This window comes from Phyllostomus discolor, chromosome 9, assembly GCF_004126475.2.
Source record: "Phyllostomus discolor isolate MPI-MPIP mPhyDis1 chromosome 9, mPhyDis1.pri.v3, whole genome shotgun sequence".
Taxonomy (NCBI): domain Eukaryota; kingdom Metazoa; phylum Chordata; class Mammalia; order Chiroptera; family Phyllostomidae; genus Phyllostomus; species Phyllostomus discolor.
The window spans coordinates 7,661,640-7,687,696 of record NC_040911.2 but is presented as its reverse complement, the minus strand read 5'-3'; the positions used below and the strand labels follow the sequence as shown (position 1 = coordinate 7,687,696).

The window sequence follows — 26,057 nt, the reverse complement described above, 5'->3', positions numbered from 1 at the left end:
AGACACTTGGCAATGGCAGACGACATGTTTGGTTGTCACAACTGGGGAAAGTGCTGCTGGGTAACCATCTTACAATGCACAAGCCAGTCCCCGCAACAAAGAATGATCTGGCCTAATATGTCAATAACGGTATGGTTGAAAAATTATGCTGCCCAGGTGGAGAGGCTTCCAGTTAAAATGAAGACTCTTGGATTATTTCCTCAGCTTAGTCCCTTGCCACCTAGGGGCCCCTGGCAAAAAAAAATCAAGCAAAGGCCCTGAACCTGAATTTCTACATCTGTAAACGGAGGACACAATGATAGTTGGCCTGCCTGCTTCAGGATGGTTGCTGCAGGACACACTAGACCCTGTGTGGACGCACAGCCTGAAATGTCGTTGCCCGGACCCATCGGGCGGCCAGAGAGCCAGGATCCCAGCCTGGCTGTCAGTGTAGCTGCAGTGTCCCAGGTCGAGGAGATCTTTTTGTAAAAGAATGATTATCTCCCCCCGCCACTGAATAGCCACAAACTTCTCTCGTGTTCTTTCCAGGTAAGATTTCGGAGATTCTGGCTATTGGCACCGTCAGCCCGCTGACCAAGCTGGTCCTTGTGAACGCGATCTACTTCAAGGGCAAGTGGAAGAAGCAGTTTGACCGCAGGTACACGAGGGGGATGCCCTTCAAAGTCAACCAGGTAGGGACGGAGATTTCAGGTACACTGCTACTTTCTTAAAGTCACCGTGCTGGGGGGAGGCTGTGAATGGGGCAAATCAATCATTTATTTCATACTACCTTGATTGTTAATCCATGTCTGAATGTATTTCATACCCCACCCCCCATATATCTGTTATTGGGGAAGGGAGGAGAAAAATGAAAATAATTTTTCTGTTGATAGTTTCCTGTTTTTCACCCTTGATCCAATTGACCTTCTGTCTCTGGTCATATTATCGTGGTTGAAAGAAAATGTCTTCTAAGCCTTGGAATTATGGCTGTACTGTTGTTGCCGGTGAAAACGAGCTCTTCTGCAGTGTTGAGAGGAAAGAATTTCAAACGGCACACATGTGTGGGAAAGTTGAAATGTGGTGGCAAGACTTCATTGGGGCAAAGGGAATTAATCCGCCCTGGGGAGCCCTGGCTGGCGTAGCTCAGTGGATTGAGCTCAGACTATGAACCAAAGTGTCGCAGGTTCGATTCCCAGTCAGGGCACATGCCTGGGTTGCAGGCCACGACCCCCAGCAACTGCACATTGATGTTTCTCTCTACCTCCCTTCCCTCCCTTCCCTCTCTAAAAATAAATAAATAAAATCTTAAAAAAAAAAACAAATACGCCCTGGGGGATGTAGAGAACCAGCAGGCTCTAGCGGCAATTGCCATGACACTCCTGTGAATCCTCCGTATATTTTCTTGGTTTTTGGTAAAGAAAAAGGTGCCATGTAAACCATCTAATCCAAATTTCTGATTCTTCTCCGGCCTGAGTGGGGACCTCCTCCCAAGCAATCCCTTTCCTGGACATATTGGGGTTCCACGCCCTCTCTCCAATTCGATTACTTTTCCAGTTTTCCCCAGCTAGGCTCGGAACCCAAAGGCAGATTTCCCACCCAAATAAATCTTACCACCAATCACATCCTCCCTTGTCTCCTCCCAGAGTACTTTCTCGTGACACTGCAAGTCCCGCATTTCCACCGGCAGCACCACCACCGACTGCATTTACTTAGATTCCTTCTAAAATGTCAGTGACAGCGCTTCCTGTTGATTGCCTTAGGTTCCTGACTAGACAAGTATGAGTGCAAGGAAAGAGATGTAAAGGTTGACTATTTATTTTGAACTTTTTTGACTTTTTTAAAAAGATTTTATTTATTTATTTTTAGAGAGGGAAGGAAAGGAGAAAGAGAGAGAGAGAGAAACATCAATGTGCGGTTGCTGGGGGTCGTGGCCTGCAACCCAGGCATGTACCCTGACTGGGAATTGAACCTGCGACACTTTGGTTTGCAGCCCACGCTCAATCCACTGAGCTACGCCAGCCAGGGTTTTTTTTACTTTTTTTTTTTTAGATTGTATTTATTTATTTTTAGAGAGGGAAGGGAGGGGGGAGAGAGAGACAGGCAGACAGACAGACAGACATCAATGTGCGGTTGCTGGGGGTTATGGCCTGCCACCCAGGCATGTACCCTGGCTGGGAATTGAACCTGCGACACTTTGGTTCGCAGCCCGCGCTCTATCCACTGAGCTACGCCAGCCAGGGCTTTTTACTTTTAAAAATAAAAATTATATATATTCAAGGTATGCAAGACGAGGATTTGCTATACATGGCGGAATGAGTAAAGAGCTAACTAATGTATCCCCCCACATAGCTGTCTTATTGTGTGTATGATGAGAGTCCCTGAAATCTACTCTCAAACACTTTCCAGTATTCAGTGCAGTAGTACTAACCGTAGCCATCATGCTGCACATTAGATGTCCAGACGCAGAAACCTTACATTAGAAGTACTTTTCTCCATTCCCTGTTGCATATAGTAATGGCTGGGGTCAGTGGCTATTAGCTTGGAATTTGGCCTCTATCAACTTGATAATAGCATATTGCACAAAGACTTCAAAGTCTGCAGTATATTGGATGCAAGCTTTAAAAATGGTAGAGGCTCCATATCTCGTTAAGTTTCCTTCTCCAAGAAAAGCAAAGCTGTAAAACCAATTATATAATTGAGCAACTTTTCAGAATAAAAGTCAAACTCCCTCTGGCCTGTACATCTTCTCCAACCCGATCCTCCAGCCCACAGGCCTGAATACTAGTTAATTCTCCTCTCAACTCAGAAAAATAATTTTTAATTATAAGGGCTCTGGGAGTGCTTCTTTATGCATTTTATCAAAAAGGGAAAAAACACAACTTCTTCCAAAAATAATGAGAGAGTTTTATGTCTGTCTATATTCACCCATTTATTCTCTCTCACCTGGTTATAATTGATCTGCAGGGGCACGAGCGTGTTATACTCAATACTAAAATGTAATCATGAGGATTTTGTATCCATCGGCATGAATGCACAGAAGTAATGATCCTCTTATATGTACCTGGGGGTTCTGTGCAATAGACGTACTTTTGGGGAACAGTGCTCCTTTTGCAGTATTCTGATTTTAATTTCCTGTTTTCATTAGGAGAAGAAGACAGTGCAGATGATGTTCAAGAAGGATGAGTTTAAAGTGGGCTACGTGGAGGAGGTGCGCAGCCAGGTCCTGGAGCTGCCCTACGCGGGGGAGGAGCTGAGCATGGTCATTCTGCTGCCCGATGAAGACACTGATCTCGTGGCGGTGAGCCCCTGGCAATCCATCTGAGTGTCTGTGCATCCAGCCTTAGCGCCTCTCTGAGTCCATTCACCAGAGAGCGTTTGAGGAGTTTCCGGTGTAGGGTTGTTATGCATAAAGAGTGTGGAGGGACACCATTGCACACTTTGGTGGGGAAGTGTGTGCATTTCTATGGAGTATATATCTAGGAATGGAATTGCAGGTAAGGACAAATGTTGATGATGCTAAGAAGACAGAGTTCCAAGACTATGAGCGTTATTCTTCATTCTGAAGAGAGGGGCTAGTTGAGGGCCTGATAACTAATGAATGAAAGTACTGGAAAAGGATAAGGATTGATCTGGGCAGCCTTTCTCCAGCATTCATATGCATACGGGTCTCCTGGGGATCTTGCTACAAAACAGGTTTTGATTCTGGGGGCTATGGCCTGAGAGTTTTGTATTTCTAACAGGACTCCAGGTGATGCAGGTGCTGTTTGTCATGGACCACACTTTGAGTAGCAAGAGTCTAACATACAGGAGAGGGATTTACCTTAGACAGGAGGAGAGAGCCCCCTTCCTGAGACAGAAGAGGGACAGAGCTCAGGAGGATGGTACATTTGGAAGGTGGGAGGTGCAGGACCGACAGTGTGCTGGTTGTCTTGCTCTCTGGGGGTGGAAGAAGCCCTCCTATGTCACGTGTGCTGCCTTCCTGCTGTCAGCACTCCCTCAGGGCTAAGTTTAGGTTACCAAGGGTTTGACAATTGACTTTCACCAGGGAGGCTAGCCAGCTCCGGCACGCCAGTGCACAGGATGTGAGGGTCCTGATTTTCCCGGTTTCTCTGTGGAATCCGGAAACTATGGCCATAAGTCAAGGGTGAGATCTGTCATGGCTACCTAAGAAGAACATCAGAGGAGTGTAGGAACAGAGCGGACATCCAAACAGCTGTCAGTGGGCAGGGGCACTCACCTGGGCTCCAGGTGGTAAAGGGAAGGAGAAGAAGATGCAAGCTCCTTCTCCTTTTATTTCTTCCTTGTGGATAAATAGAAGGAGTGGTGGGTCTCAGAGGTTTGCAAGCCCTCCCCAGTGCAGACAGAGGGCAACCAGGGTGTCAGGGGCTGCAGGCCCATTGGGTGGCTCGTTTCTGCTCTCCCTTCCCCAATATCCACACCTCCCCGGGCACTCAGACAAGGCCTGGTTTCCTCTTTCACAGACCAGAGTTTGGGTCTTGCTCTGTCTCTGCTTTTCAACAATCTCTCCTCCTCACAGGAATGTGCATTGCATGAATATAATCAATTGATTATGGCAGTTTTCCAAACTAAAGAACATTTGAAATGAATTTGGTACACATAGTTAAAAAAAACCCCTCTTTGTCTCAGGTGTTTTCTAGCTATTTTACTTTTGTTTCTATAAAACAGGAAAAAGATGAGAATTTGAGGGATGATCTTGGTCTGTTTACAAGAGAGACAATCTCCGTAGATCGTCTTGGACCAGAACTCACCATCCAGTTGCATGTCATGGGGGGAGGGGAAAGGGGAGCGCACCAGGTTGCTGACGTCTCGGTTTTAGGATTTGACTCCTTGTTATTATTTCAGGTGGAAAAAGCACTTACACCTGAGAAGCTCACAGCCTGGATGGATCCAGAGAAGATGACTTCACAGAAAATTCAAGTTTTCCTTCCCCGATTTAAGCTGGAGCAGAGCTATGACTTGGAGCCTGTTCTGCGAAGTTTAGGAATGACTGATGCTTTTGAGGAAGCCAAGGCAGACTTTTCTGGAATGTCAACGAAGAAGAACGTGCCGGTGTCCAAGGTCGCACACAAGTGCTTTGGAGAGGTCAACGAAGAAGGCACGGAGGCGGCCGCGGCCACCGCCGTGGTCAGGAATTCCCGGTGCATCAGAACGGAGCCCAAGTTTTGTGCGGACCACCCGTTCCTTTTCTTCATCAGGCACCACAAAACCAACAGCATCTTGTTCTGCGGCAGGTTCTCTTCACCATGAAGAGGGGCCGTTGCTTGCAGGCACTCCTTTTTTTTTTTCCGGTCAACCTCACCTTAATTCAGATTCCACGTGACTACGTTGGTGCAGTGGGCTGAACGCCAAAATAAAGTGTGTACACCTTGGACGTCTGTGAGTGTCTTGACCGAACATTCCAGAGCCACTGAGAATAACTGAGGCTCTAGATGTGTGGAGTTTGGGGAGGAGAAGGCTATGCTTGTTCTGGAATGTTTGGGGAGCTCCTTCCTCTCACAGGCTCTGCCCACACCTACCTGTCGTAGGATGGCTCTCCTCCAAGTCTGCACCCATTGTTTGTGGGCACCTTTTGGAACATGGCAAGGATTCCTGTTCCTCCAATCAGCCCTCTCTGTGCACTTCCAACCTGCTGTGACCTCAAAGGTCATTAAAGTGCCCACCACCCCTGCCAGGCTCTCTTGGAGCTGCCAGTGTCCAGGCGCCCTGCCCACAAAGCCCGGGGCTGACACTTCAGAGTGAACAGCGTAGCCAGCAGTGTCTCGCTGACGGCTGACATAGAGCGTCTCTCCGGTCAGCGTCACACAGACAGCCCCGCGTGTCCCACGTCTCACACAGCCCCTGACAAGTTCACAGGCTCAGTGCTGAGCTTCTGGGCTGAGCTTGGAGCCAAAGCTCTGAAACGAGCCCAGTCCTTTCCATTCCCTTTGCTTCCAAGACACACACGCAACTGAGAAGGAACCCCAACCCAATGCTTCTAAGAAGCAATGGCCCTCTAGTTAATCATATGTGGCCATGTGTACCCCAGGGGTACCCCAAGTACCCCTGTTGCTTAAAAACAGACCTCCCTATCACTTTTTCTGATGAAAAAGAATTTGAGTTATGGCAGCAATTTAGAAATTATAGAAAAATATAGAAGGAAAAATTGCCACCTGCAGCTCCACTACTGGCAACCGTGAACTTGAGCAACAATCTGTATCCTTCCCTGTTCTGTGCATGCAGATAGAGGTTTATAAGCATTTCTCTTTTGCGTTTACTTTTTTAATTGCAGTTTTCAATGACCATTTATCCCCTCTACCTTCTTCCACCTCCACCTACCCACTCCCCTGCAAAGTTTGTAAACATTTCAGCACAAGTGAATCATGTCCTTCTGTATCTTATTTCTACGCTCAGTTACCACCTACTTACAACTGTCTGCTCTTGTCCTTTAGATTTGCAGGAGCATTTCTATAGCATCTTCTGTTCCCATACATATTGTTCTCTCTGTGCTGTTAGTGCAATTCCATCTATTTGTCCGTCTTTGACCAGGCTGCAAGGTGCTTTATTAGTAGGGCTTTGTATTGTGTCTTAGTTATTTATCTCTGCCATAGAGAAGTGCTCACAGTATTTGTGGTTTGATCTTAGATGCCTTTGGCTTCCTTATAAACCCTACTGTCATGGTCCTCATCTATTGTCTTCTTATTTTAACCATCACAATTTTTTACATATTTCTAATTGTTTGTTTTTTATCACTATTAGCTTCTTTTGTTTTCTTATTTAAATGGTTTGTCTGTGAAACAGTTCTGCTTCCAATATTTAGGTCGGGCAATTCTTTTATAGTGTTTTTCTTCTTCAGATATCTAGATTTTGGCTTGTGGGTTCAGGTGGTTGACCTTGGGTTATCGGATGTGGTCTGCTGGTAAGGGCTGAGCAAAGCTTCCAAGTCAGACCTCTTTGTGTGTGTGTGTGCGAGAGAGACAGTCTCGCCCAGCCTGGTGGCCCACATTTTCTGTCAGTCCCTCAGGTAAACCCCATGGTCAGAGTTTAAGCAGTGATGCTCCAAGGGTCCTCAGTTCACACCTGTTCGCTTCAACTCCTCACCCCTGCCAGGCTGTTTAAATGCACTAATATGACCACAAGGATGCTAATACGGATGGCGCAGGCTGTGGAGTTAGGGTTTCGTCCCGAAGGAACGAGGCTACCCGGAGCCATGGCAGGACCTTGAAATACCTGGTCCAGCCTACCTCCTCTCTGGAGCCCACAGGTGTCTCCTTGGCCAGACGGCAGGCGAGCGCTGCCTGAACACGCACGTCCTGGCACCAGCCTGCCTCCCATGGTTGGCTTGGCTGCCTTGTTGCTTGGTGACTCTTAATTTGTTGTTATTGTTTGTTTGATCGATTAGTTCTCAGAATCCTTGTTTCTCTCCTGCCTGTAATTTCTCTAGAGCTGAGTTTTGGGAAGAGAGTCAAACTCCTGCTTTGTGCCATCTTTGCAGGCATCTGAATCATCTTTTTAATGATGTTTGTGCTGCTATGTCAAGGCAGAAAAAAAAGGTTGTTTTACCACTTACTCATAGGCCTTTAATACATTTGAATTTACTCTTTAAAAACCAGAAAATATGTTTTATAGTCTCCAGATTTAAAAAAAAGTCTTTAAATACCAAATGTTGGCAAAGATCAATAGCAACCCTTATACAAGGCTGGAGGGAGCGGAAATTGGTAAAACCAGCCAAGAAAGCACAGGTTAAGCATTTGTTAACACACTATGACCGGCTATTCCATTCCTGGTTGGAAACCCTAGAAAAAAATGTATGTTCGAGAAGCATGCAAAAAAAATGCTCATAGCCACATTGCTCATCACAGCAATAAAAAATGTAAAAAAATAGGGAGAACACTGAATTATTAAAATGCATAAATCACGCTGCCTTCCTGCCGTGGAACCAGGGTCATTGCCTCGTTCCGCTCCGGGGCGCCAGTCATAGGGCTGGCTCATTTTATACAGCACGTAACGTTCCCGGCGTCTCCTGGAAGCTGTACAAATTCGTGTGGAATACTATATATTAGGAGAAATAAATTAATCCTAGCTACCACCATAAAACACAATGCTGACCAAAAATAACAAGTGCCAGTTGTATTTGCATAATGATAAGCAATAGGCGAACGGATTATTGTGCTGCCTAGAGATACGTACATATAATAAAGCTACAGAGGAAAAAAACAAAGGAATTAATGCAAAATATAGAATAGCATGAAATCCAGGGCAGGGAAAGAATGTGATTAGCTAGGTCAGAAGGGAACTTTAAAGTCATTCATGGTAGTTTGTTTCTTAAGCTGGGTAGTGGATATTTTATATTTATTCAATTTACTATTAACCTATAAATATGCATCTATGTAAATCCATTGCATTATATGCATGACACATTTAACAATGAAAAGAAATTTAACAAAATAATGGATAAATCATGGTATAATATGCATCAATAACCACCATCAGCTAAGAGAGGTAAGATTAAATATCGCAAAGTTCATAATCGAACTAAATATAACTTTCCTATTCATGGACAACATCCTTTGGATTGGAAATGCAAAACAGTGTCTTGCCAAATGTGGATTTCAGTGAACGTTTCTCAAACCAAGTGACACAAAATACGAATGTGAACTGATAGGCCGAGATGTCTCAGACTAATTTGGAAGAACGGCAGTAGTCGAGCTGTTAGTATCAGGTAGACTTTAAGGAAATGAATTAAAATGGGGAAGTGCTGTCATTTGATATAGAAAAGGGTATGATGCATAGGGAAGATAAAATTCACACTTCACTGTGTCTCTTTCAATACCACATGGATGAGCATCGAAGAGATGAATCCTACAAGTTGGATGGAAAATTTCAGTGCTGCACTGCAGTTGGAGACCCATTTTTGGACATTGTGACACTTCTGAAATTAAGATATGACTTGAGGTCATCGTTCCTGTCTGCACATGTCTGCATTTAGTCATGGCTGTCTATGCTTTCTTTACTTTAACTTATCATTGATGTTATAGTGTTGAGTATAGTTGTCATTATTTTTAAGATTATATTATTGGCATTGAAAAAGTTCCTGTGAATGTCAGAAATTATTGAAGTGAAACAGTGATGTGGAATTTGATATTAGAGAAGCAAATTATTTTTTTAGATTTTTTTTTGTTATTGATTCTAGAGAGAACGGGAGGGAGAGAGAAAAACGGACAGAAACATTGATCAGTTGTCTCTTGTATGGGTCCCTATTGGGGACAAAACCTGCAACCTAGGCATGTGCTCTGGCTGGGAATTGAACCCATGACCTTTTATTTTATACTTGAAGGAATGAGTGAAATGTCCTATTTTCATGCAAAGCAATGGCCCTGATTTATAGGAGCGAAGAACAGACAAGCTCAAAAAGCTGTGCTAAATGATTACCTGTGACGTGCCAGCAGCAAAATTTGCAGAAAGCATTAGCAGCCTAGAAGAAAATCCCAGAGACAATAGTGCTGTGTTTGCTTCTGTTCAGTGGTGTTCGGTGATCCCCGCATGACAAAGCTGTCGGTGGCACAGCACACAATATCTGACGAAAAACATGAGCACCTGTGGTGTTCGGTCCCATGATTCAGCCTCAGACTCTTGAGTCTGTTTTAAGGTCATTTTGCAAATATTTAATTTTACTCATGAACAAGAACAAGGTACACTAAAATATATATCTAAATCTATAAAAGAACTCTATGTATTTATGGAATAAACATTTAATTGGAAGACAGTATTATGTCATAATTCAGCTGGCAGCGCTTTTACTTCTTTAGTGATACGTGAATCAAGGCGTTTCAGAGCTGAGGTCATTTTAGGATGACAAAGTGTGGTGTGGTTTGTGGGGCTACTTCTTCCCTTCCTGTCTTCCTGTCTAGTGTGCGTGTGTGCTGAGTGCTGGGCCCTGCAGCTCAACTCTTCTCAACTCTATTTTCTATTCTTAAATCCCAGAAGATTCCCTGAACTTTTTCTGCTAGTGCTTCTATTGATTTGGGGGTCAATAATGTTTTACATTTCACAAACATATTTTTTTTTTGCCTTTTGATTATTCCTTTTTTCAGATCAGTGTGTATGTGTCTAAGCAGGTATAATACCTTCCAGGATTAGCTAAAGATAGTAATTGGAATTTTTAACGTTCTCGTCTAAATTGTTTTTCCAAATCAACCCTGCTGAGTGTCAGTATTGGTTGTTCTTTAGTAAACCAATGATTAAGGAGTTTTAAGTTGAGGAGGAATACGCTTAAGTTTGTAATTTCTAAAGATTGTTTGGGCTGCTATATGGAGAATAAAATAAGGGGGGCAACAGTAGAAACAAGAAGCCCAGTTGGAAGATTATTTAGTCTTGACAAGAGATAAGTGCTGTTCACACTGGATCGGCAGAGAGATATACACAGGGAAGGGAGTACGTTAGAGTCGTCTTTTAGAGAAGAAATCAGAGGTCTCGGTGTTGGAGAGAATGTGTCAGCAAACACATGGCGGGGGTGAGGACAAGGAACGTTATTGAGGGGCTGGGTGAGCAATGGGGGACAGCGGAAGGGGACCAGGGCTAGGAGGTTTCAGGTAGGTTGGGGACCAGTTGTGCCATCTTGAACTGTTAGCGTTGAGATTCCTGTGCCCTGTCATTTCCTGTTATTTGATGGAGAGAGCTTCATAGCTGGGTCTGGAGCTCAGCAGATCGTTCCAGATGGATGACAGGCCATGGAAGAGTCTGGAAAGCAGGGGTCCTGGGAACAGGCAGTGTGGGCTGAGTATCTTGGAGTAATCCTTCCTCAGGCCAATTATTCAGTCTTATCACACCACACTCTTCTCTCCTTGACGGTGTGATGCCGTTTCATAAATTACACATCGCCTTGATTCCTGCGGCGCATGCCAATACATTATCTTTAGATTCTGCCAGAGGTGGTTTTCAGATTGTCTTTCTCTGAGGATTTTTCATGCTGTTTCTTCCTCTTTGATCTGAAGCGGTTTAGCTCTACAAACTCCATGCTTTTTTCTAGTTTTTTAACCTATTCTTAAAAAATGTGTACTCTGTTTATGTGAAAGGTGCATTAAGCTACACAGACCCAAATCCTTTGCAGTTTCTAAAAGGTAAATTGTCTGAGCGTCTCGCTTACTGCCTGATCCTCAGGGCCTCTCATACTGAGCAGCGTTTAAAGAAATCTACCTTTCTGGTTTTCTGTCTTTCCCCTGAAATTCTGTGGGCTTCAGTTTCTAGAAGGCACCATGCCTTCCCCAGCTCTCCATGCCTTTTGCCAGGATTTTTTTCCGGAATTTATGGGTTTTTTGTTCTCTAGCATGTGTCAGACAAACCTCACTGCAGACTGAATTGGTAGCTGTGGGGGTCGTCTATGGTAGGGGGGCACCTTCCAGCAAATCTGTGGGGGCACAACACAGAGTGGATCAAAGACAGCAAGACACATCAGCGGCCCCAGTGTCTTTGAACACCAGCCCCCAGTAGCTGGGCAAAGGTGGATACCCAGGTAGAAAACTTCAGAAATTGGCTCCTTGGACACTGAGAAGGCAGCTGCTAACAATTCAGAAGTCACTAACTAGTTATATGATCTTGACCAGGTAACTTAACGCCCTCCGGGTTCAGTGAGTCTTTCTTTGTAACCTTGGGGGTTTGTGCAGAGGATCCCCAAGTGGCTCCCAGCTGCAACGGTCTCTCACAAAGGTGCAGCACGAGGCTGTTCGGGGCCCCGTGCTTTGCTTTCTGCATTGCGAGTTTTCGCTAGTTTCTGAGTGTTTGTTATTTCAAAGATGACTCCTCCCGTTAGAAGTCTAAGAATGCTCTCGTGTGCTTGTTATACTGACACCTTTTTCATTTCAGCTCAAGCCTCCGATGATCATTGCCCGTGAGAGCGTCGCCAAATAAAATCATGTTTTCTCTGCTCACACTTGTTTGATCTTCATCCTTGTCAGTGGAAGCGTTGTTATTTGTCTCTTCAACATTCTTCAGTGACACTTCTCTCCTCACTCGTGGCCTCTGAAGGTTCTCTCATCAGGATTAAGGCCTTTGCTCATAGTTCTCAAGGCTGCCGCTTGTGCCGGAGAAAGGGGCTTAGGCAAGCCTGCTTGTGTTAACCCGGGTCTCCGGGCAAGCCCCCTCTGCTCCCATTAGAAGTGACTGTGTGGTCCAATTAGGGGACCCCCACAAGGCTCTGCTTCGTGGCTCCCTTTGCCTTCCTGCTGCTGATTGGAAGTCAGCTTCTTTCTAAGCCAGACCCTCCCCAGGGAGGCCTGGGAGTTTTGGGGCTGGGGCAGGTGGGGGCAGCGGGTAGCTGACCTCCTGGGAAGCACAGCTGGTGACTGGAACGCCCCATCAAGCCCTTCAGCTGGGAGAGCCTCCCTTCCTGAGCTTATCCAAAGGGCCAGAAAGCTTTTCTGAAGATGCGTGAAGGAAGCCAGCATTCACCGGAGCTGATTAGGACACAACACAAGTGTGTTTTCTGAGAAAGAGGCTTGAAACCAGGTCTTTTTTTTCCTGGTTTGAAATCATCATTGTTCTGATTGAAACCAGGTTCGTTCTGGTCTGAAATCAGTTTGTGCCAGGAAGCCCAGGATCTCTGATGCTTCTGCTTTCAGGGGAGGTTGAGGGTGATTTTGTGTGCATAGGTGGCCGTCAGAGAGAACTATCGGTGGTGGTGGGAGGGAGGGATAAACCCCTCGCTATTGCTCAGAGTGACGAGGGATGGAGGGGGTTTACTGGACAGTCACAGAGATTCGGTATTTGAATAGGGAGGGATTTTAGGAATAATCTGAACACCACTCTTATTTTTATGAGATCCAGGACCCAGAGAGCTTGTATGGCCTGCCCAGCACCCCGCACGCCACATACACATTAGTTTATGGACTGTGTTTGAATGAGGAGTGCAGGAGCACAAATCAGCAGTAGTTTTGAGAATGATGGCTGTAAAAGGAGAATGGTAGGCGTGAGACTCTACTGGGGTCACTGATGTCTCGTGTCCCCAACCTGCTCTGTCCCTTGCTCTGAGTACGCCCTGAGGCTCCCCATTACAAACAGTAGCAGAGCTATCTCGGCACTTCCTTCTGTGTTTATACAGCAGCACCCGCCAGGGCACTGCAGGAGCAACCTGGGCTGCATCCTGTTTTCTGTCTTTCTGGTGCCTCCCGTCCTGGTCAATGCAACCCTACCGCCCTCCAGCCGTCCCCTGGTTCTCCTGGGCTCCCCTCATCTCCTCCCTCCTGAACCTAGTCTTTATCAGGGTCCTAGTTTTTATTTTTTAAAAGATTTTATTTATTTCTTTTTAGAGAGGGAAGGAAGGGAGGCAGAGAGAGAGAGAAACATCAGTGTGTGGTTGCTGGGGGCCGTGGCCTGCAACCCAGACATGTGCCCTGACTGGGAATCGAACCTGCGATGCCTGGTTTGCAGCCCAAGCTCAATCCACTGAGCTACGCCAGCCAGGGCTTCAGAGTCCTAGCTTTTAAAAAGTAAGGATACAATATACAGATGATGTCGTGTAGAATCGCACACCTATACAATTTTAAAATTTTTACTTTTTTCTTTATTTTTATTGTTGACAGTATGGCCGATGTCCCCACCCACACCCCCCGCCCCCAGGCCCCATTTCCTCACGCCCTCCCCCCTTCCCCTGGCCATCACCACACTGTTGTCTGAGCCTATGGGTTACACATGTATGTTCTTTGGCCAATCCCTCCACCTTCTTTCATCCCGCCCCCTGCCCCCTCCCCTCTGACAGATGTCAGTCTGTTCCGGTGTCCACGCCTCTGTTTCTATTTTGTTCATCAGTTTGGCTTTTTTTTTTTTGGTTCATTAGATTCCACACATAAGTGAGATCATACGGCATTTCTCTTTTTCTGACTGGCTTATTTCACTTGGCATAATCATCTCCAGTCCAAAAACTAAAAGCATTTCCCTTAAGATCGGGCATACCTAATTAACCAATACCACCCCAGTAAATTCAATTAAAAGTAAAAACAGTAAGCATGTTCGTATCATCTTCTGTTTTTCCATGACTTCATGATAAAATTCCAACTTGTTCGAGGAACATGTCTTTTCTGGTCTGTTCCCTCACTAATTCTGTATTCTCTCCCCTCCTTATTTCTTCACACTTTTATGTAATTTCTCAGCAGTAGTGACCCCGGTACTTTGATGAATATCCCACACTGCTGGCATCCTTGTGTCCATGGGTGTCGGTCAAACAGGGCACCTCCCCTCTGTCATCCTATGGAGCGCCTTACCACTGGGAAACTTCCCAGGTGGTCCCAGGTAAAGGTAAGACAAGAGGCGCCCAGCGCTCTGAAAGTGACCACAGACCCACTGTCTGGTCCAGCTGAGTTTAGGCCTCCCCATTTAAAAGATGGGAAAAAACCTATTAGTGAGAGATTTTAAATAATGGGCATTTAAGTAATTTAGAATAATCATACACCTAATAGAAGCAGGACTTGACCTTTCTGGTTGAACCCTTCCATCGGTACCTGGCACAATGAGCAGGTACCTTTGTAGAATGCAAAGGTCACACTGCCCAACACCCGCCACCCTCTTGTCACAGGGTGCAGCCAAGAGGAGCGCCCCAAATAGGGATTTGTAACAGGGTCCAGAAGAGCTTGGAGATAGTTGGCTCCACACCACAGGGCCACACCTGCCCAGAATGCGGGCAGCTGTGGCCAATTGTGGGAGGAGCAGGAAACGGGGCTGCAGAGGAAGATTAGTGCTGGGATTTAAACGGAGGCACGGCAGCCATTGGGCGTCTCTCTCTTTTGGGACCACGAGTCTGTTTAGGACCATGCGGCTTTGGTGCATTGGTTGGGACCATGAGGCTTTGGAAGTGCTCCCTTTTGTCACGTGGAGGGTGCTGGGAGGACTGTGTGCCTTTGTGGGGAACTTTAGTTTGTGTTATTTCAAATGAATAATAAATTCCTTTCCTTTTCACGAATCTCTGGCATTGAGAGACGTCTCTCCTCAGGCGCTGGGCAAAACGAACCCAGATAGGTGGGGAGGAACCCCCTGTAGGCTGTAGCACTCTCACTTCCAAACAATGAGCAAAATTACTTCTGCTCATTTATGTGCATGGTAGTCTATACGGAATTTCTCGTTGGATGCTGAGTCTGTCCTGAAGACAAAGACAAACTTTTTATTACAGAAGCCCTGGTTGTGATTAAAATTTAAAAGGACCCACCCATTGAGACCCAGATTAAAGATGTGCCGCTCACAGAAACCGTTCTCCCAGGTTGTGAGTTCTCTCAGCTGTGTAAAAAACCGACTACAAACATTTCCAATCTGCTACCACTTGGTGTCGCTATTAGTCTGTTCACCAAACGATGATTTCCTTTTCTTCTAAGCAAATGACGACCTGTTTATTTGCAAGAAATACGTCTGGGCTAAGCTGAAATAGATCCATCAGAATCAAACTAAATTTCTTGCTTTTTAATATTATTTTTTCAAAACTTAATAGTAATCAACTTCAGGCTTGTTTCAGTAGACACATTTCCGCGCAAAAAAAATCTTCTCTAATTAAAAATAAAAAGCCTCGGTTATTGCATCCAACTCATCTTGGTGTATTGAACAGAAATAAAAGGACCAGAAGGAAACTCTCAAAATGTTGGCAAGGCCAAATCAATGCAAAGTGAGTTAGAATATTGAGAATTGACTTTTTTCAACTAGTAATTTGATTATTAGTACCATTCTGGTTTTTATGGTGCTGAAGATGTTGCAAGCACTTGGGTCCATTGAGGTGGGTAAAAAAAATATATTGAACATGTATCATGTGAATATATTTTGTTAAGCAATTTACATGTATAAAGTCTAATCATCTTCATCATTATGACCATTTAAATTATTTAATGTTTTTCAGCTCACAAAGCATTTATCTTAATGACTCTCATGAGGCAGAGAGAAAAATGTCAAAAAAATACTCAGGGAAACCATTAGAAACAATGCAGATACAGAAGACACTTCCACGAGTTATACTCCCTATTATTAGGGATTTATAAAAGTGCACCAAAATGTATTAGATACATCTTGATATGTGGCTGCACATTGTTCCTAGTACTTGGAAGTACTTAGTACTTGCTAAGTTCCTGTGATTTCTTCATGGCTTCAAGAGAACCACATTAATAATTAAGATGAAAAGAAACTGAGTGACTGTCTCCGGTTATTCAGTTCTAAGGATCATAACCTCCCTTGAAGATGGAATACCAGCTGGATGAAGAATCAAGGCCAGCACAGACATGCGATGTTGACTGACTGCATCACAGCTACCAAATCTTTGTACTAGTACGGATATCGCCTTGAGGTTGAGACCTGTATAGCGAACTGCCTGTTGGAAATCGTCTTCCAGGCTGTTGTCCAGATTGCCAACAAACTTCAAGGAAAGGTGTGTTCCATCCCTGCTTCTGCGGCACCCCACCCAGCCCCCACCTCATTTGCCCCCTTGATATTCCAGCGGCACCATCGTCCACCCTGTTGTTCTCCAAGCCAGAATGCCCAGAAGTCGTCCTAGACTTCACCTTCTCCTGCCTCTCGCATCCATCACTCATGTCTTCCCGTGTGTCCTGTGAATGCTGGCATCTCTCACAACCTGTCTCCATCTCTCCATCTCTCCATCTCCACGGCCAATCACCTAGCTCAAGTTCACATCATCTCTCTCTCAGGAAAGGGCCGTTTCCTAACTCTTGCTCCAGGTTCCCCTCTGCTCTGTTCTCCAGAGTGTTGTCAGAGCCGGCCAAGAAAATCTGATCACGTCACTCCTCTGCTCAGAGTTTCCAGTAGCTCACATTGATTACAGGGTGAAACTAGAAAGCCTTAGTCTCCTCCCCTACTTAAAGCTACAGTGCTCTGTTAAGATTTGTGCTGTGGCACCATTGAACTCCCCAGGCAGCACTCAAGGAATTCTGGTTGAATTAATAAGGAGACAGTGCAATTTGATAGAGAAGAGACTTGTACCTCAACACTGCCAATTTGTCACATTGCCACTAAAACTTTTTTGGGGAGGCATCCTGCAGTTTCTGTTGGGTTCAAAAATCCTTGAAAATGAATGATCAAATAAATGCATGAATGCATGTGGAAAGATTTGGGAGTATTGAGATGTATTAGTTTAGACATAAATTTTTAGTTAGCTGGCTAAGCAGCTTCAATATGCAGAGGTGAAACCTTTGTTTAGAGCCTGGAGTGTGGCCAGACGATGCTATAGGTGCCCTGGACTTTCTTCCCCAGGGAGCTCAGGGCTATGGCTGGGAGGAATTCTTGTTATTTCTAGGGGCTGTCCACAGCTGGATAACTTTGGGTAAGTTAGTCTACTTCAGTTCCTCCCAAGCAAAGTTAAAAGAGCAACATTAACCTACACCACAGGCATGTTAATGCGTACATTTTTCCCCAAAGTGCAATGTACGAATTTTCATTACTCATAGGGCTGCGATAATAGTTAATTGTCCCTCGTTCTCCTTGTTATTTACTGCCCACTCAAGCAAAAGATGTTACTGAAGGGACCGAGGGTGGGGGAAAGTTGCAAAAAATGCTGATGTGCCAAATAAGTTGCCAAGGTAATAAAAACGTAATCAAGGCTGCAGAAGACCTTCTGATTTCCATCCCAACTAATCATTAGAGATTCTATTGCAAACTAATTTTCTTATCTCTTATCTCCAAGTCAGCGCCTCTGCCAAGGACTTAAGGGCTCAATTTATCATCTCCCTTAACAGGTACCTTGCCTGCCAATGTGCCTTGGCTCTGGACCTACCCAACTGATTTAAGGCAAAATTGATTCTGACTCACAATATATGTACTCCGGGTTTTAAATTCAAATGCCTAAACGCTGCAGTAATACACAATGCAACACTTACACCGTGGATATGCAACTCTCGCTCTCGCAGGCTCCTCTTCTGAATGACTAATATTGTCATGAGAATCAACCCAATGTATCACACCACCAAAGACCCTTCATTTCTCTCTTCTATCAGGACGTGAGAAGAAGACAAGACCAAGGAGACGTATAGGATGAAGAACCTATAGAACACCAGATATCAAAGCAGTTTACCGAGGTTTGTATCTCAGTTGACCCATCTTCGTCTTTCCAGTTATTGGTCAGTTGATAGGTCAATGACACAGTATAGATAGAGAAACAAATCAGTAATATGGTCGAGTTTCTCAATAAAGATAAACAATTAATGTTTTAACTTTTAGATGTTAGAAAGAATATGAGTAATGATTTTGCAAATGAGAGCATGAGGACTTGAAAGGGTTTGCCCAAGATGCATAGTTAATGCTGCAAATAGCTGTGAGAGCTGAAGGGCCCAGTTTAACTTTATCTGGAAACGACATGCAATCCAACTTTCATTCTAAATAAAATACTGGTTTATTACCCTTACGTGTTGAACCACAGGCGTTGACATCTTTGCACGTTCAGTGTATTGCAGTAGGTCATGTATCGACATATTGTAACATAAACTGTGATCATCAGAGAGCATGATTATTTTATAGCAAAACAACCTCTATCATTTTTCCTTAAGTCTGCCATATTAGCCTCGAACCTGAAAACAACCTTACAGGAAAGCAATTTAATACTATGCAAGGTGACATTGTCGTTATCTCTCCATGTCATCTGTGTCTAATTTCCTGCCCACGCATGTGGGCGTAGGTTACTATCTAATTCAACAATATGAAGATAATTCCCCCAAACCTGCCACCGTCTGACTCCCCTCAAGACTGGGCCCAGTGGGCAGGAAGTTAAGGCTGGACACGGCCATCACCATCACCTTTGTCCATGACTGCACAGTGAGGCGAGGCCAGCTCCCAGCAGGCCCGGGCCGGGCCCTGGTGAATAATTCATCAGCATGGCCACCGGCTGGGGAATATCCTTCTTCCACTGATTACTTGCTTTGTATCCACCCATTTATCTTCATTAAAGACTTGGTTTCCTCTCAACTAATTGTCTCCAATTTTCCCACTTAAAGATATCTTTTCCTCTGGCTTTGAGGTTTTAGATACTCTTCCTCCCTACCCCCAATACCAACATTAACCACAAATTCCCAGTACAGTGGAAGTTTAAACCCTAAGATCACTCCCACTATTGGGGCATAACCAAAGGTCACAATGTTCAGTCTTGACATCATTAGTGTAGGGTCCAGACTCATGGAAATCAGACTTCAGACTTCTGGTAACTGTTCTGACCCTTCACTCAGAGACGCCTTTTTTGTGAAGATAATTATCAGTCTCCTCTTGCCGGGGGGAGTTTCAATTGACATAGCTGAACTTCTAAATAGGTCACTTAAAAGTGATTTTTCAAGCGAATGTTTGATTTTCCACATTCCAGAATCACGAAAAAATGCATATTCATAGTCAACGTGAATCTTATTTTCCTTCTCTCTGTATTTCTATGGTATTGAGGGAAAAAGAAGAAAGGTTGTTTTATTTTGATCCTGGTGCCATGATCTTTTTTGTCATGCCCTGAATCTAAACTTACGATTTCACTAATAATTAATATCATTCATGGAAAATTACCCCCTGGTAATTTCTGAACTCATTCTTTCTAGTCTTTTTTCTGAAGATGGGTCCATCCACATTGCCAGTATCTGATTTGCTGTAAGAGTTTTGAAAAATCATTGTAAGCTAATTAAGTTTGGTGACTAACTTACTTACCAGCCTAGGGCATTAGTTATTCAGACCGATTGCTGAATATACGTCCATTTTTTTCCCCAAGCATTTTCTCACTTTTCTTTGTAAATAGCAATTGTACAAAGTCTTCATTAGTTCCTAATTGTTCAAATTTATCTTCTTCATTACACCTGCTAAAGACCAATTTTAAAATGAATTCATTTTCCCTGCTATTTGAGAGCTGTTATTATATCTTATGTCCTTTGTTTATTACAGGGTTTAAATTATTCCAGTATATTTTTGCCTCTGGTTTGAGGAACAGCTAAAACATCCATTGTGTGTATTTAGCATAATTCATAAAATCTAAAATTAGGCATTTTGAGGGAAAAAAGGTTTTTCCTTCATTAAAAGAGTTGTGGGGTAACATTTCATCTACATCTTGTGAAATGTTGAACAGGTTTAGCTACTGAAGCTTCTACCCTCTTTAGCATTTGTTTTCAGCACGCCCGGCTCCTGCGCAAACCCGGGTGGTTGACTCCAGTGTCCTCACGAGGAGTTTTTCTTACTACCTACCTCAGACAGTTTGGTCCCAAGTAATGGCATTTTAATTCTTTAAAAGTCACTTGGACAATTTTTTGTCAAGATGGGAAGTTTTTAGTCTTTTGCATTTTAAAGTTTTTTACCTCTTTTGTCTGTATCTTAATATTTGCATTCAAATGCGAATGTTAGAAATTAGGTATTTTGAATGGTTCTGCAGAACACACATTCTGCAGAATTGTGTTTTTACTTTCTCTCCTCTTATGATTTTGTACTCTGTAGGGGGCCGATTCCGAATAGGTAAGTCTGCCTTCACAGGTGAAGTACTGGTCTCCAGAAAACCCGATGAAGTCCAGGTGTACTCAATAAGATTGATAACAGCGCTACAAATGGCACCAAACATCAGGAGTTTAAAAACAGAACACCGGCACACAAGTGCACAATGAAAAGTATCCTTTTCCTGTGTCGATTTCTACCTCCCAGACACTGTGAAAAGGGAGTTCGGGGCCACTCCCTGTTTCAAGGGTGGGCTGATGGCCCTGCATCACTGCATGTGTGCCCTTCCCTCGTGGGACACCTGACTCACTCCCTTTCGGTGGCAAGTCAAATGCAGGTCCCACCTGGTGCTTTTGCCAGAACACCCAGGCCCCCTCTGTTTCTATTCTCGCCCTCGACTTCCCGCACAAGCCTGCCCTGCTGCCCACCCGGCCTTCCCCCTGCCCGCCCCTCCAGCTCCCTCCCTCCGGCTCCTCCTCTAGTTCTCACGCCCACGGCCCCTCTGGCAGGCGGGGAGTGCTCCAACCTCTCCATCTGGAGGCGCGGATCCTGCTTCCCCCACAGTGTCTCTCCGAACTGACAGTCTCACTGAAAACAAACAAAAAGCCCCAAATTACAAACAAACAAACAAACAAAACACTATCTCGCTTTCGCTGTCATTCACGCACAGCTGCTCAAGGCTCAACTTTCTGATGTGGTTTAAAACCATCCCACAGGGACAAAACCGGGAGGGGGTGGAAGCATGGGAGGGAGGTGGGGATGGCTGGGGTCGGAGGGAGTGGTGGTGGGGGGAAACGCAGACACTGTGTAATTGAACAATAAAATAATTTAAAAATTAAAAAATATATAAAATAAAACTGTCCCTTCCCGTTTCTCATGCCGCCACAGTCACCTCTGACCCGTCCCTCAGATCCCAACTCTGTAGGTGGACCCAGTCCCAGGGACACCAAGTCACAGAGTCCTGGCTGCATAGGGGACTTGCAGACCCAGGTTGGCTGTGTCCAGGGTGTCATTCTGTCCTCCTAGACGTCACCTGTCCTTCTACTCGTGTCATTCTGTTATTTCCGAGGAGTCGCTGAAGCCGCTGGGTAGAGAGTGGTGGTCGGTTCTCCTCCCAGTTCTCTGGTGAACGCTCGGTTCTTCTTCCTCAATTCCTTGTATCTGCACCCAGCCCCACGGCGTTCTCTTGTGCTTCTCCCGATGCTCTTCAGAGCACGGGGGCCTCCTGGGGGTCAGGTTGCCTAATGCCCATGACGGCTGGTGACCACCTGGTTTCCAGGTCGACATTCCCACATTGCTCCTAAATTGTGGGGCGAGAAATCCTGGGTGACTGTTTACAACCGTGCAAGTCACAACAGAAGCACGTCATCCGGGCGCTCGGGAAACCTGGGTGTGGGGGAGGTGGCTCCCGCCGCCCTCGTCCCAGAGCAGGTAGGGTTCACTCTCCAGATCAAGGGGGGGAGACTTGGCCTGTGGAGTCTCAGGGCTTCTCACGGGGCATCGAAGCGACTCGTGGAGAGGACGGTCCTCCCCAGACCCTGTGGAAGGCCTGCGTGGCCTGTGAAGGATGTGCGAGTCCCTATCTGATGGCACACAGCAGGCCTAGCTGGGGTGGCGTGCAGGGATGGCTTCTGGCTTGCCCTCGGTCTCTCAGAGTGGCTGGCAGATGTGTTGTTTCCATAGACGCCAGGCGGGGCGTGGCTTAGGTGCCCTTACATGCCCACACTGGATGCACACCGTGTTCTGACATGGGGAAGAGCTGTTTGTGAAGAAGCAAAGAGCAGGACAGGATGCAGAGGCTGGTGCTTGCTGGGGAACAGTGTGTGATGCAGGAGAAAGCTGGTCTCCCCAGGAAATATATCCTGCTCTGGGTGCGATAAGAAAAACCTGGGGTAGTTCTAAAACATGATGTCTTGGAAAAACAGGTAAGTCGGACTGGTGTGAGGATGTGTGGTGGTCTATGGGGTCCTGGGAAGAGGGGCATTTTGACCACCCATCGCCTCTGAGCCTTCCTCCACCCCACCTCGTGGCGGCAGAATTCTAACTTTGTCAGTAGTCAGTGAGAAGAACTGGAGCTGACCTCTTGAACCCAGTAAAGTTGCCCCTGCTTATGTGTACCCCCTCTTTCCTCCATATTGCAGAGACAGTTTACCTCTTGGTACAAATGTGGCTTGTGACCCAGTTCTACACGGTCCGGCAGAAGTAGGGCCTGCTTGAGTGTGGTTGGTAGGGTATGAATATGGGTGTACTAACTTATGGGTTTAATCTGAACATTTCACCTAAAATGTCAGAAGTGAGCTTGAGTGTGATATTGTTCTGTTACACAATTACATGCTTATGGTTTTGTAGTAAAGGATTTTGTAATAAAAAAGGGGTGTTCTTTGTGCTGGACCCTGTATACAATCCAGTCACCCTGGCACTTTGGCCCTGCCTCCAAGAAGGGCTGTGTGTGTAAGTCAAGGGTGTCGAGATTCTAGAACGTTTCAGCCCAGGCTCCTGCTTATGTTGGCATCACACTGAGGAGAAGGATTATTCTCTCTCTCTCTGGCATCTAGAGAAACTCTTTCCGGGCCAGAAATTTAATGAGTCTTCAGTCTCCGCAGCCCCTAAAACCCTGGCCACCCGTGTGGGCGTGACTGTAATTGAGGAGAGCTGGAGCCTGCAGCGTCGACCACGCCTTCCCTTTTCTCTCAGTGCAGGGACACCCGTCACGCTGACCCTTTGCATTGAAAAGGACCCAGGGAAGGTGCCCCATTGTCTAGGAGGGGCCAAAAGGGCATTGTTACAAAGCGGGAATTGGAGTTCAGAAACATTTAATCAAAGCAGGAGATGCGTGATCGTTTATTGTACTGCGCCAGACACTGCAGGGAGTAAATCATTAAAATAATTTGTCCCTAATAGCTTTCTTCTTGTGTGGTGCTTGCCAAAAATCATCCACCATAGCATATTGTGAAATAATACGTGAGGGTTTTTATTTCAATATTCTGTGCTAGCAAATTCATGTCTCTTTGCACGGGCTCTGTCTTACCAAAAATCTTTTTGAATCTAGATTATCAAGTGAAATGGATAAGTGAGTTCTCTTTTATTCGCTAATAAAAAATGCGGAAACTGGCAAAAAGGAACATTTGTAGCGTCAGTCGTCGCTGACGCTGGGCTGTCACTGGTTTCATCAGAGTTCAGTTTTTCTCCACTTCTGGGCCCTGCCTCCAATTGGGTAGCCCCCATTCTTCGATTTCATATGGGGGCCCCCAACATTTCTGGGCTCATATATTTTTCAATTGACGTCCACAGATGCAAGAACTACATTCTTTTCCAATAGCCTCAGAAAGAGCCTCATGCAGCCGATGGGCTGACTAAATCACACGCCCAGGCCCCATTCGCCGATACCCACGGTGGCAGCTCCGCTCTGGTGGGTCAAGCATGAGTCACGTGCGCACCAGCGCAGTGGGGGTGGATGGAAAACAGGGAAGATGTGATTCTCCACAGAAAATCCCCCCATCACTGCTGGGTAGAACGAGCAAATTGCACAGTGGTACCAGGAAAAGTGGGAGCTACTGAAAAAAACAAGGCTCTGTCCTTTCCAGCCCTCCCCTGGCAATCCGATGCCTCCTTCACTCTGTCGGAATTAGACAGGAGCCTCCCTTTGTGATTCCGTATCACACACAGCAGCATCTGGCAGGGGTGTGGGGGGCAGATAAAAGACAAATAACTCTACAAATGTACAGAAACACAACACAAAGCTCCCCGGAGCAGGGAAGAAGGTAAAGTGAAAATGCAGTCACTAGGGCGCAAGCCCGGGGGCCAGTGGTTCTGCCTGGGGTGGTCCCAGCCCTGTTTGCTGTGCCCCAGGCTGGGCGTGAGGAAGACTTTTGAAAACGTCCCTTCACTCTGAGCACATCTGTTTGCCCGAGGGCCCCATGTCCCGGGGAAGTGGCTTTGACAGGCTGTCCTACCCGCCTCACTAAGAGGAGCAGGGCCGTGAGCAAGGCAGCCATGAGCTTGATGCCTCAGGAGGGGCCCTGTCACCGGGCTTTGATCGCTTAGGTGGCAGCCGGATGGCAGCATTTTATCTGCGTGTTCCTCGGAAACGGAGATGCCTTCTGAGCAGGCGTCTTGCACGGCAGGTGAGTGGTGGGAGCAGATGGGCCCCACTGAAATGAGGATTTGTTTTGCATGTGACTGTCGTTAGTGGTTCAGTATAAAGGGAACATGCAAGGAAGCACAGTGGGGCAGGGTGGGGGCGGTGGGGGGGGGGCAAAGGAGGCCTTGTTCTCTATGCGCCCCCCTCTCAGGGGCTGCGGGACAGGCTGACAGCCAGGCTGATTTCTGTCCTGGCCTGTGGGAGGACGTGCCCAGCCTGGGGACTCTGTGGACTGGAGGGCGCAGTGTGGACGAGGGAGCTGGCTGCCAAGGCTGACTGGCTCTGTGACCTTGAGGAAAACCCGTGTTCCGTCAACTGAGTGGTGGCAGTGATGTGCTTCCCAGCTCTGAGATCTTGTCAGTCTTGCAGCTGGGTCTCGATGGCTCTTCGTCATCTTTGCACCGTCACGGTCTGGGCCCTGTGCTCCAGCCTTACACACGGCATCTCACTTCGGCCCCACCCCCACCTTCCCGGGCTGGGTGATCGTCATTTCACAGACCAGGCAGGATGCTCTGCCCGGAGAAGTTACCTGGCTTGCTCTAGACCACTTCGCTGTGAAGAGGCAGAGCCAGGAAGCAGCGGCAGGACCCCTCTGAGTCCCAAACTCGTGGTGCCTACTCGGTGAAGGCGACTTCTCTGCCAAGAATGGATTTATTTTTTAATTCACGCGTTCATTTATGACAATCTTTCAGTGAAATGTGTCTGAATCAAATGCAGATTATTATATGATTGAACCGGAGACAGCTGGCTCCTTTAACAATACCTGTTAGTTAATCTGTAAAAGAAGAATGACAATACTACGTGTGCCCTAATTTGATACGTTAAATTAGATGAAGTGAGAAGTATGTGGAAACCAGCCGATGCATTGTTGGCACTAAACAGCTCGCAGTTGTTTTCTCTCTTCTTGATTCAACGTGGGAAAAGTCCTAAGAAAGGAGCCATCCCTTTGATAACACTGCACTGAGCAAGTTGGGTTGGGTTCCTAACAGTATTTTATTACAATTTGTGAATGAAAAGACATAAGACTAGTAACAAGTTCAGTCTGAAATCAAATGTGGCCTAGTCACGGCTCTCAAATCAATGGCAAAGATCTGCTGAGAGGTTCTGTATATTTGCTGAAAGCCCCGAGGGTGCAACTGGAACGTGGGAGGAAGCCGGAGTTGGCCGCTCAAGAAGAGAAACAACGTCCCAACGATCTGAGCTGTTCAGAGAAGGAGCAAACAGCCTTGGAAGACAGTGAGTCTTCTATCACCCTAAATCTCAGGGAAATGGAGGTCCTCTGTGGGGTGGGGTCGCACCTGAGGACCTTTCGGGCTCTCTGAGTACGAAGACTTTATGCTTCAGAGATCCCATGAATCTGTTAAGATTTAATGGAAGTTACCGAGGAGCCAAATACCTTAGGATGCTTTATTTATTTGTTTTCTTATTCATTTAGGGGTGTGTGTGTGTGTGTGTGTGTGTGCACACCAGGCCTCGGCCTAGGCACCAGGGACAGAAGATGAATAAGATATATTCCCTAATCCCT

At 45.9% G+C, this 26,057-nt stretch overlaps 1 protein-coding gene across 2 annotated transcripts in view; it reads left to right on the top strand.

The window, feature by feature from the left end:
* LOC114506937 (serpin B8) overlaps window positions 1-5,371 on the top strand; it is a 207,608-nt gene extending 202,237 nt beyond the window's left edge. For both annotated transcript variants that reach the window (XM_036010166.1, XM_028524509.2), the window contains exons 5-7: window positions 529-671; window positions 3,125-3,277; window positions 4,843-5,371. In XM_036010166.1, the coding sequence (XP_035866059.1) occupies window positions 529-671; window positions 3,125-3,277; window positions 4,843-5,247 (701 nt within the window). In that variant the 3' untranslated portion in view covers window positions 5,248-5,371. The remainder of the gene's footprint in view (window positions 1-528; window positions 672-3,124; window positions 3,278-4,842) is intronic.
* Window positions 5,372-26,057: the final 20,686 nt, after the last annotated feature.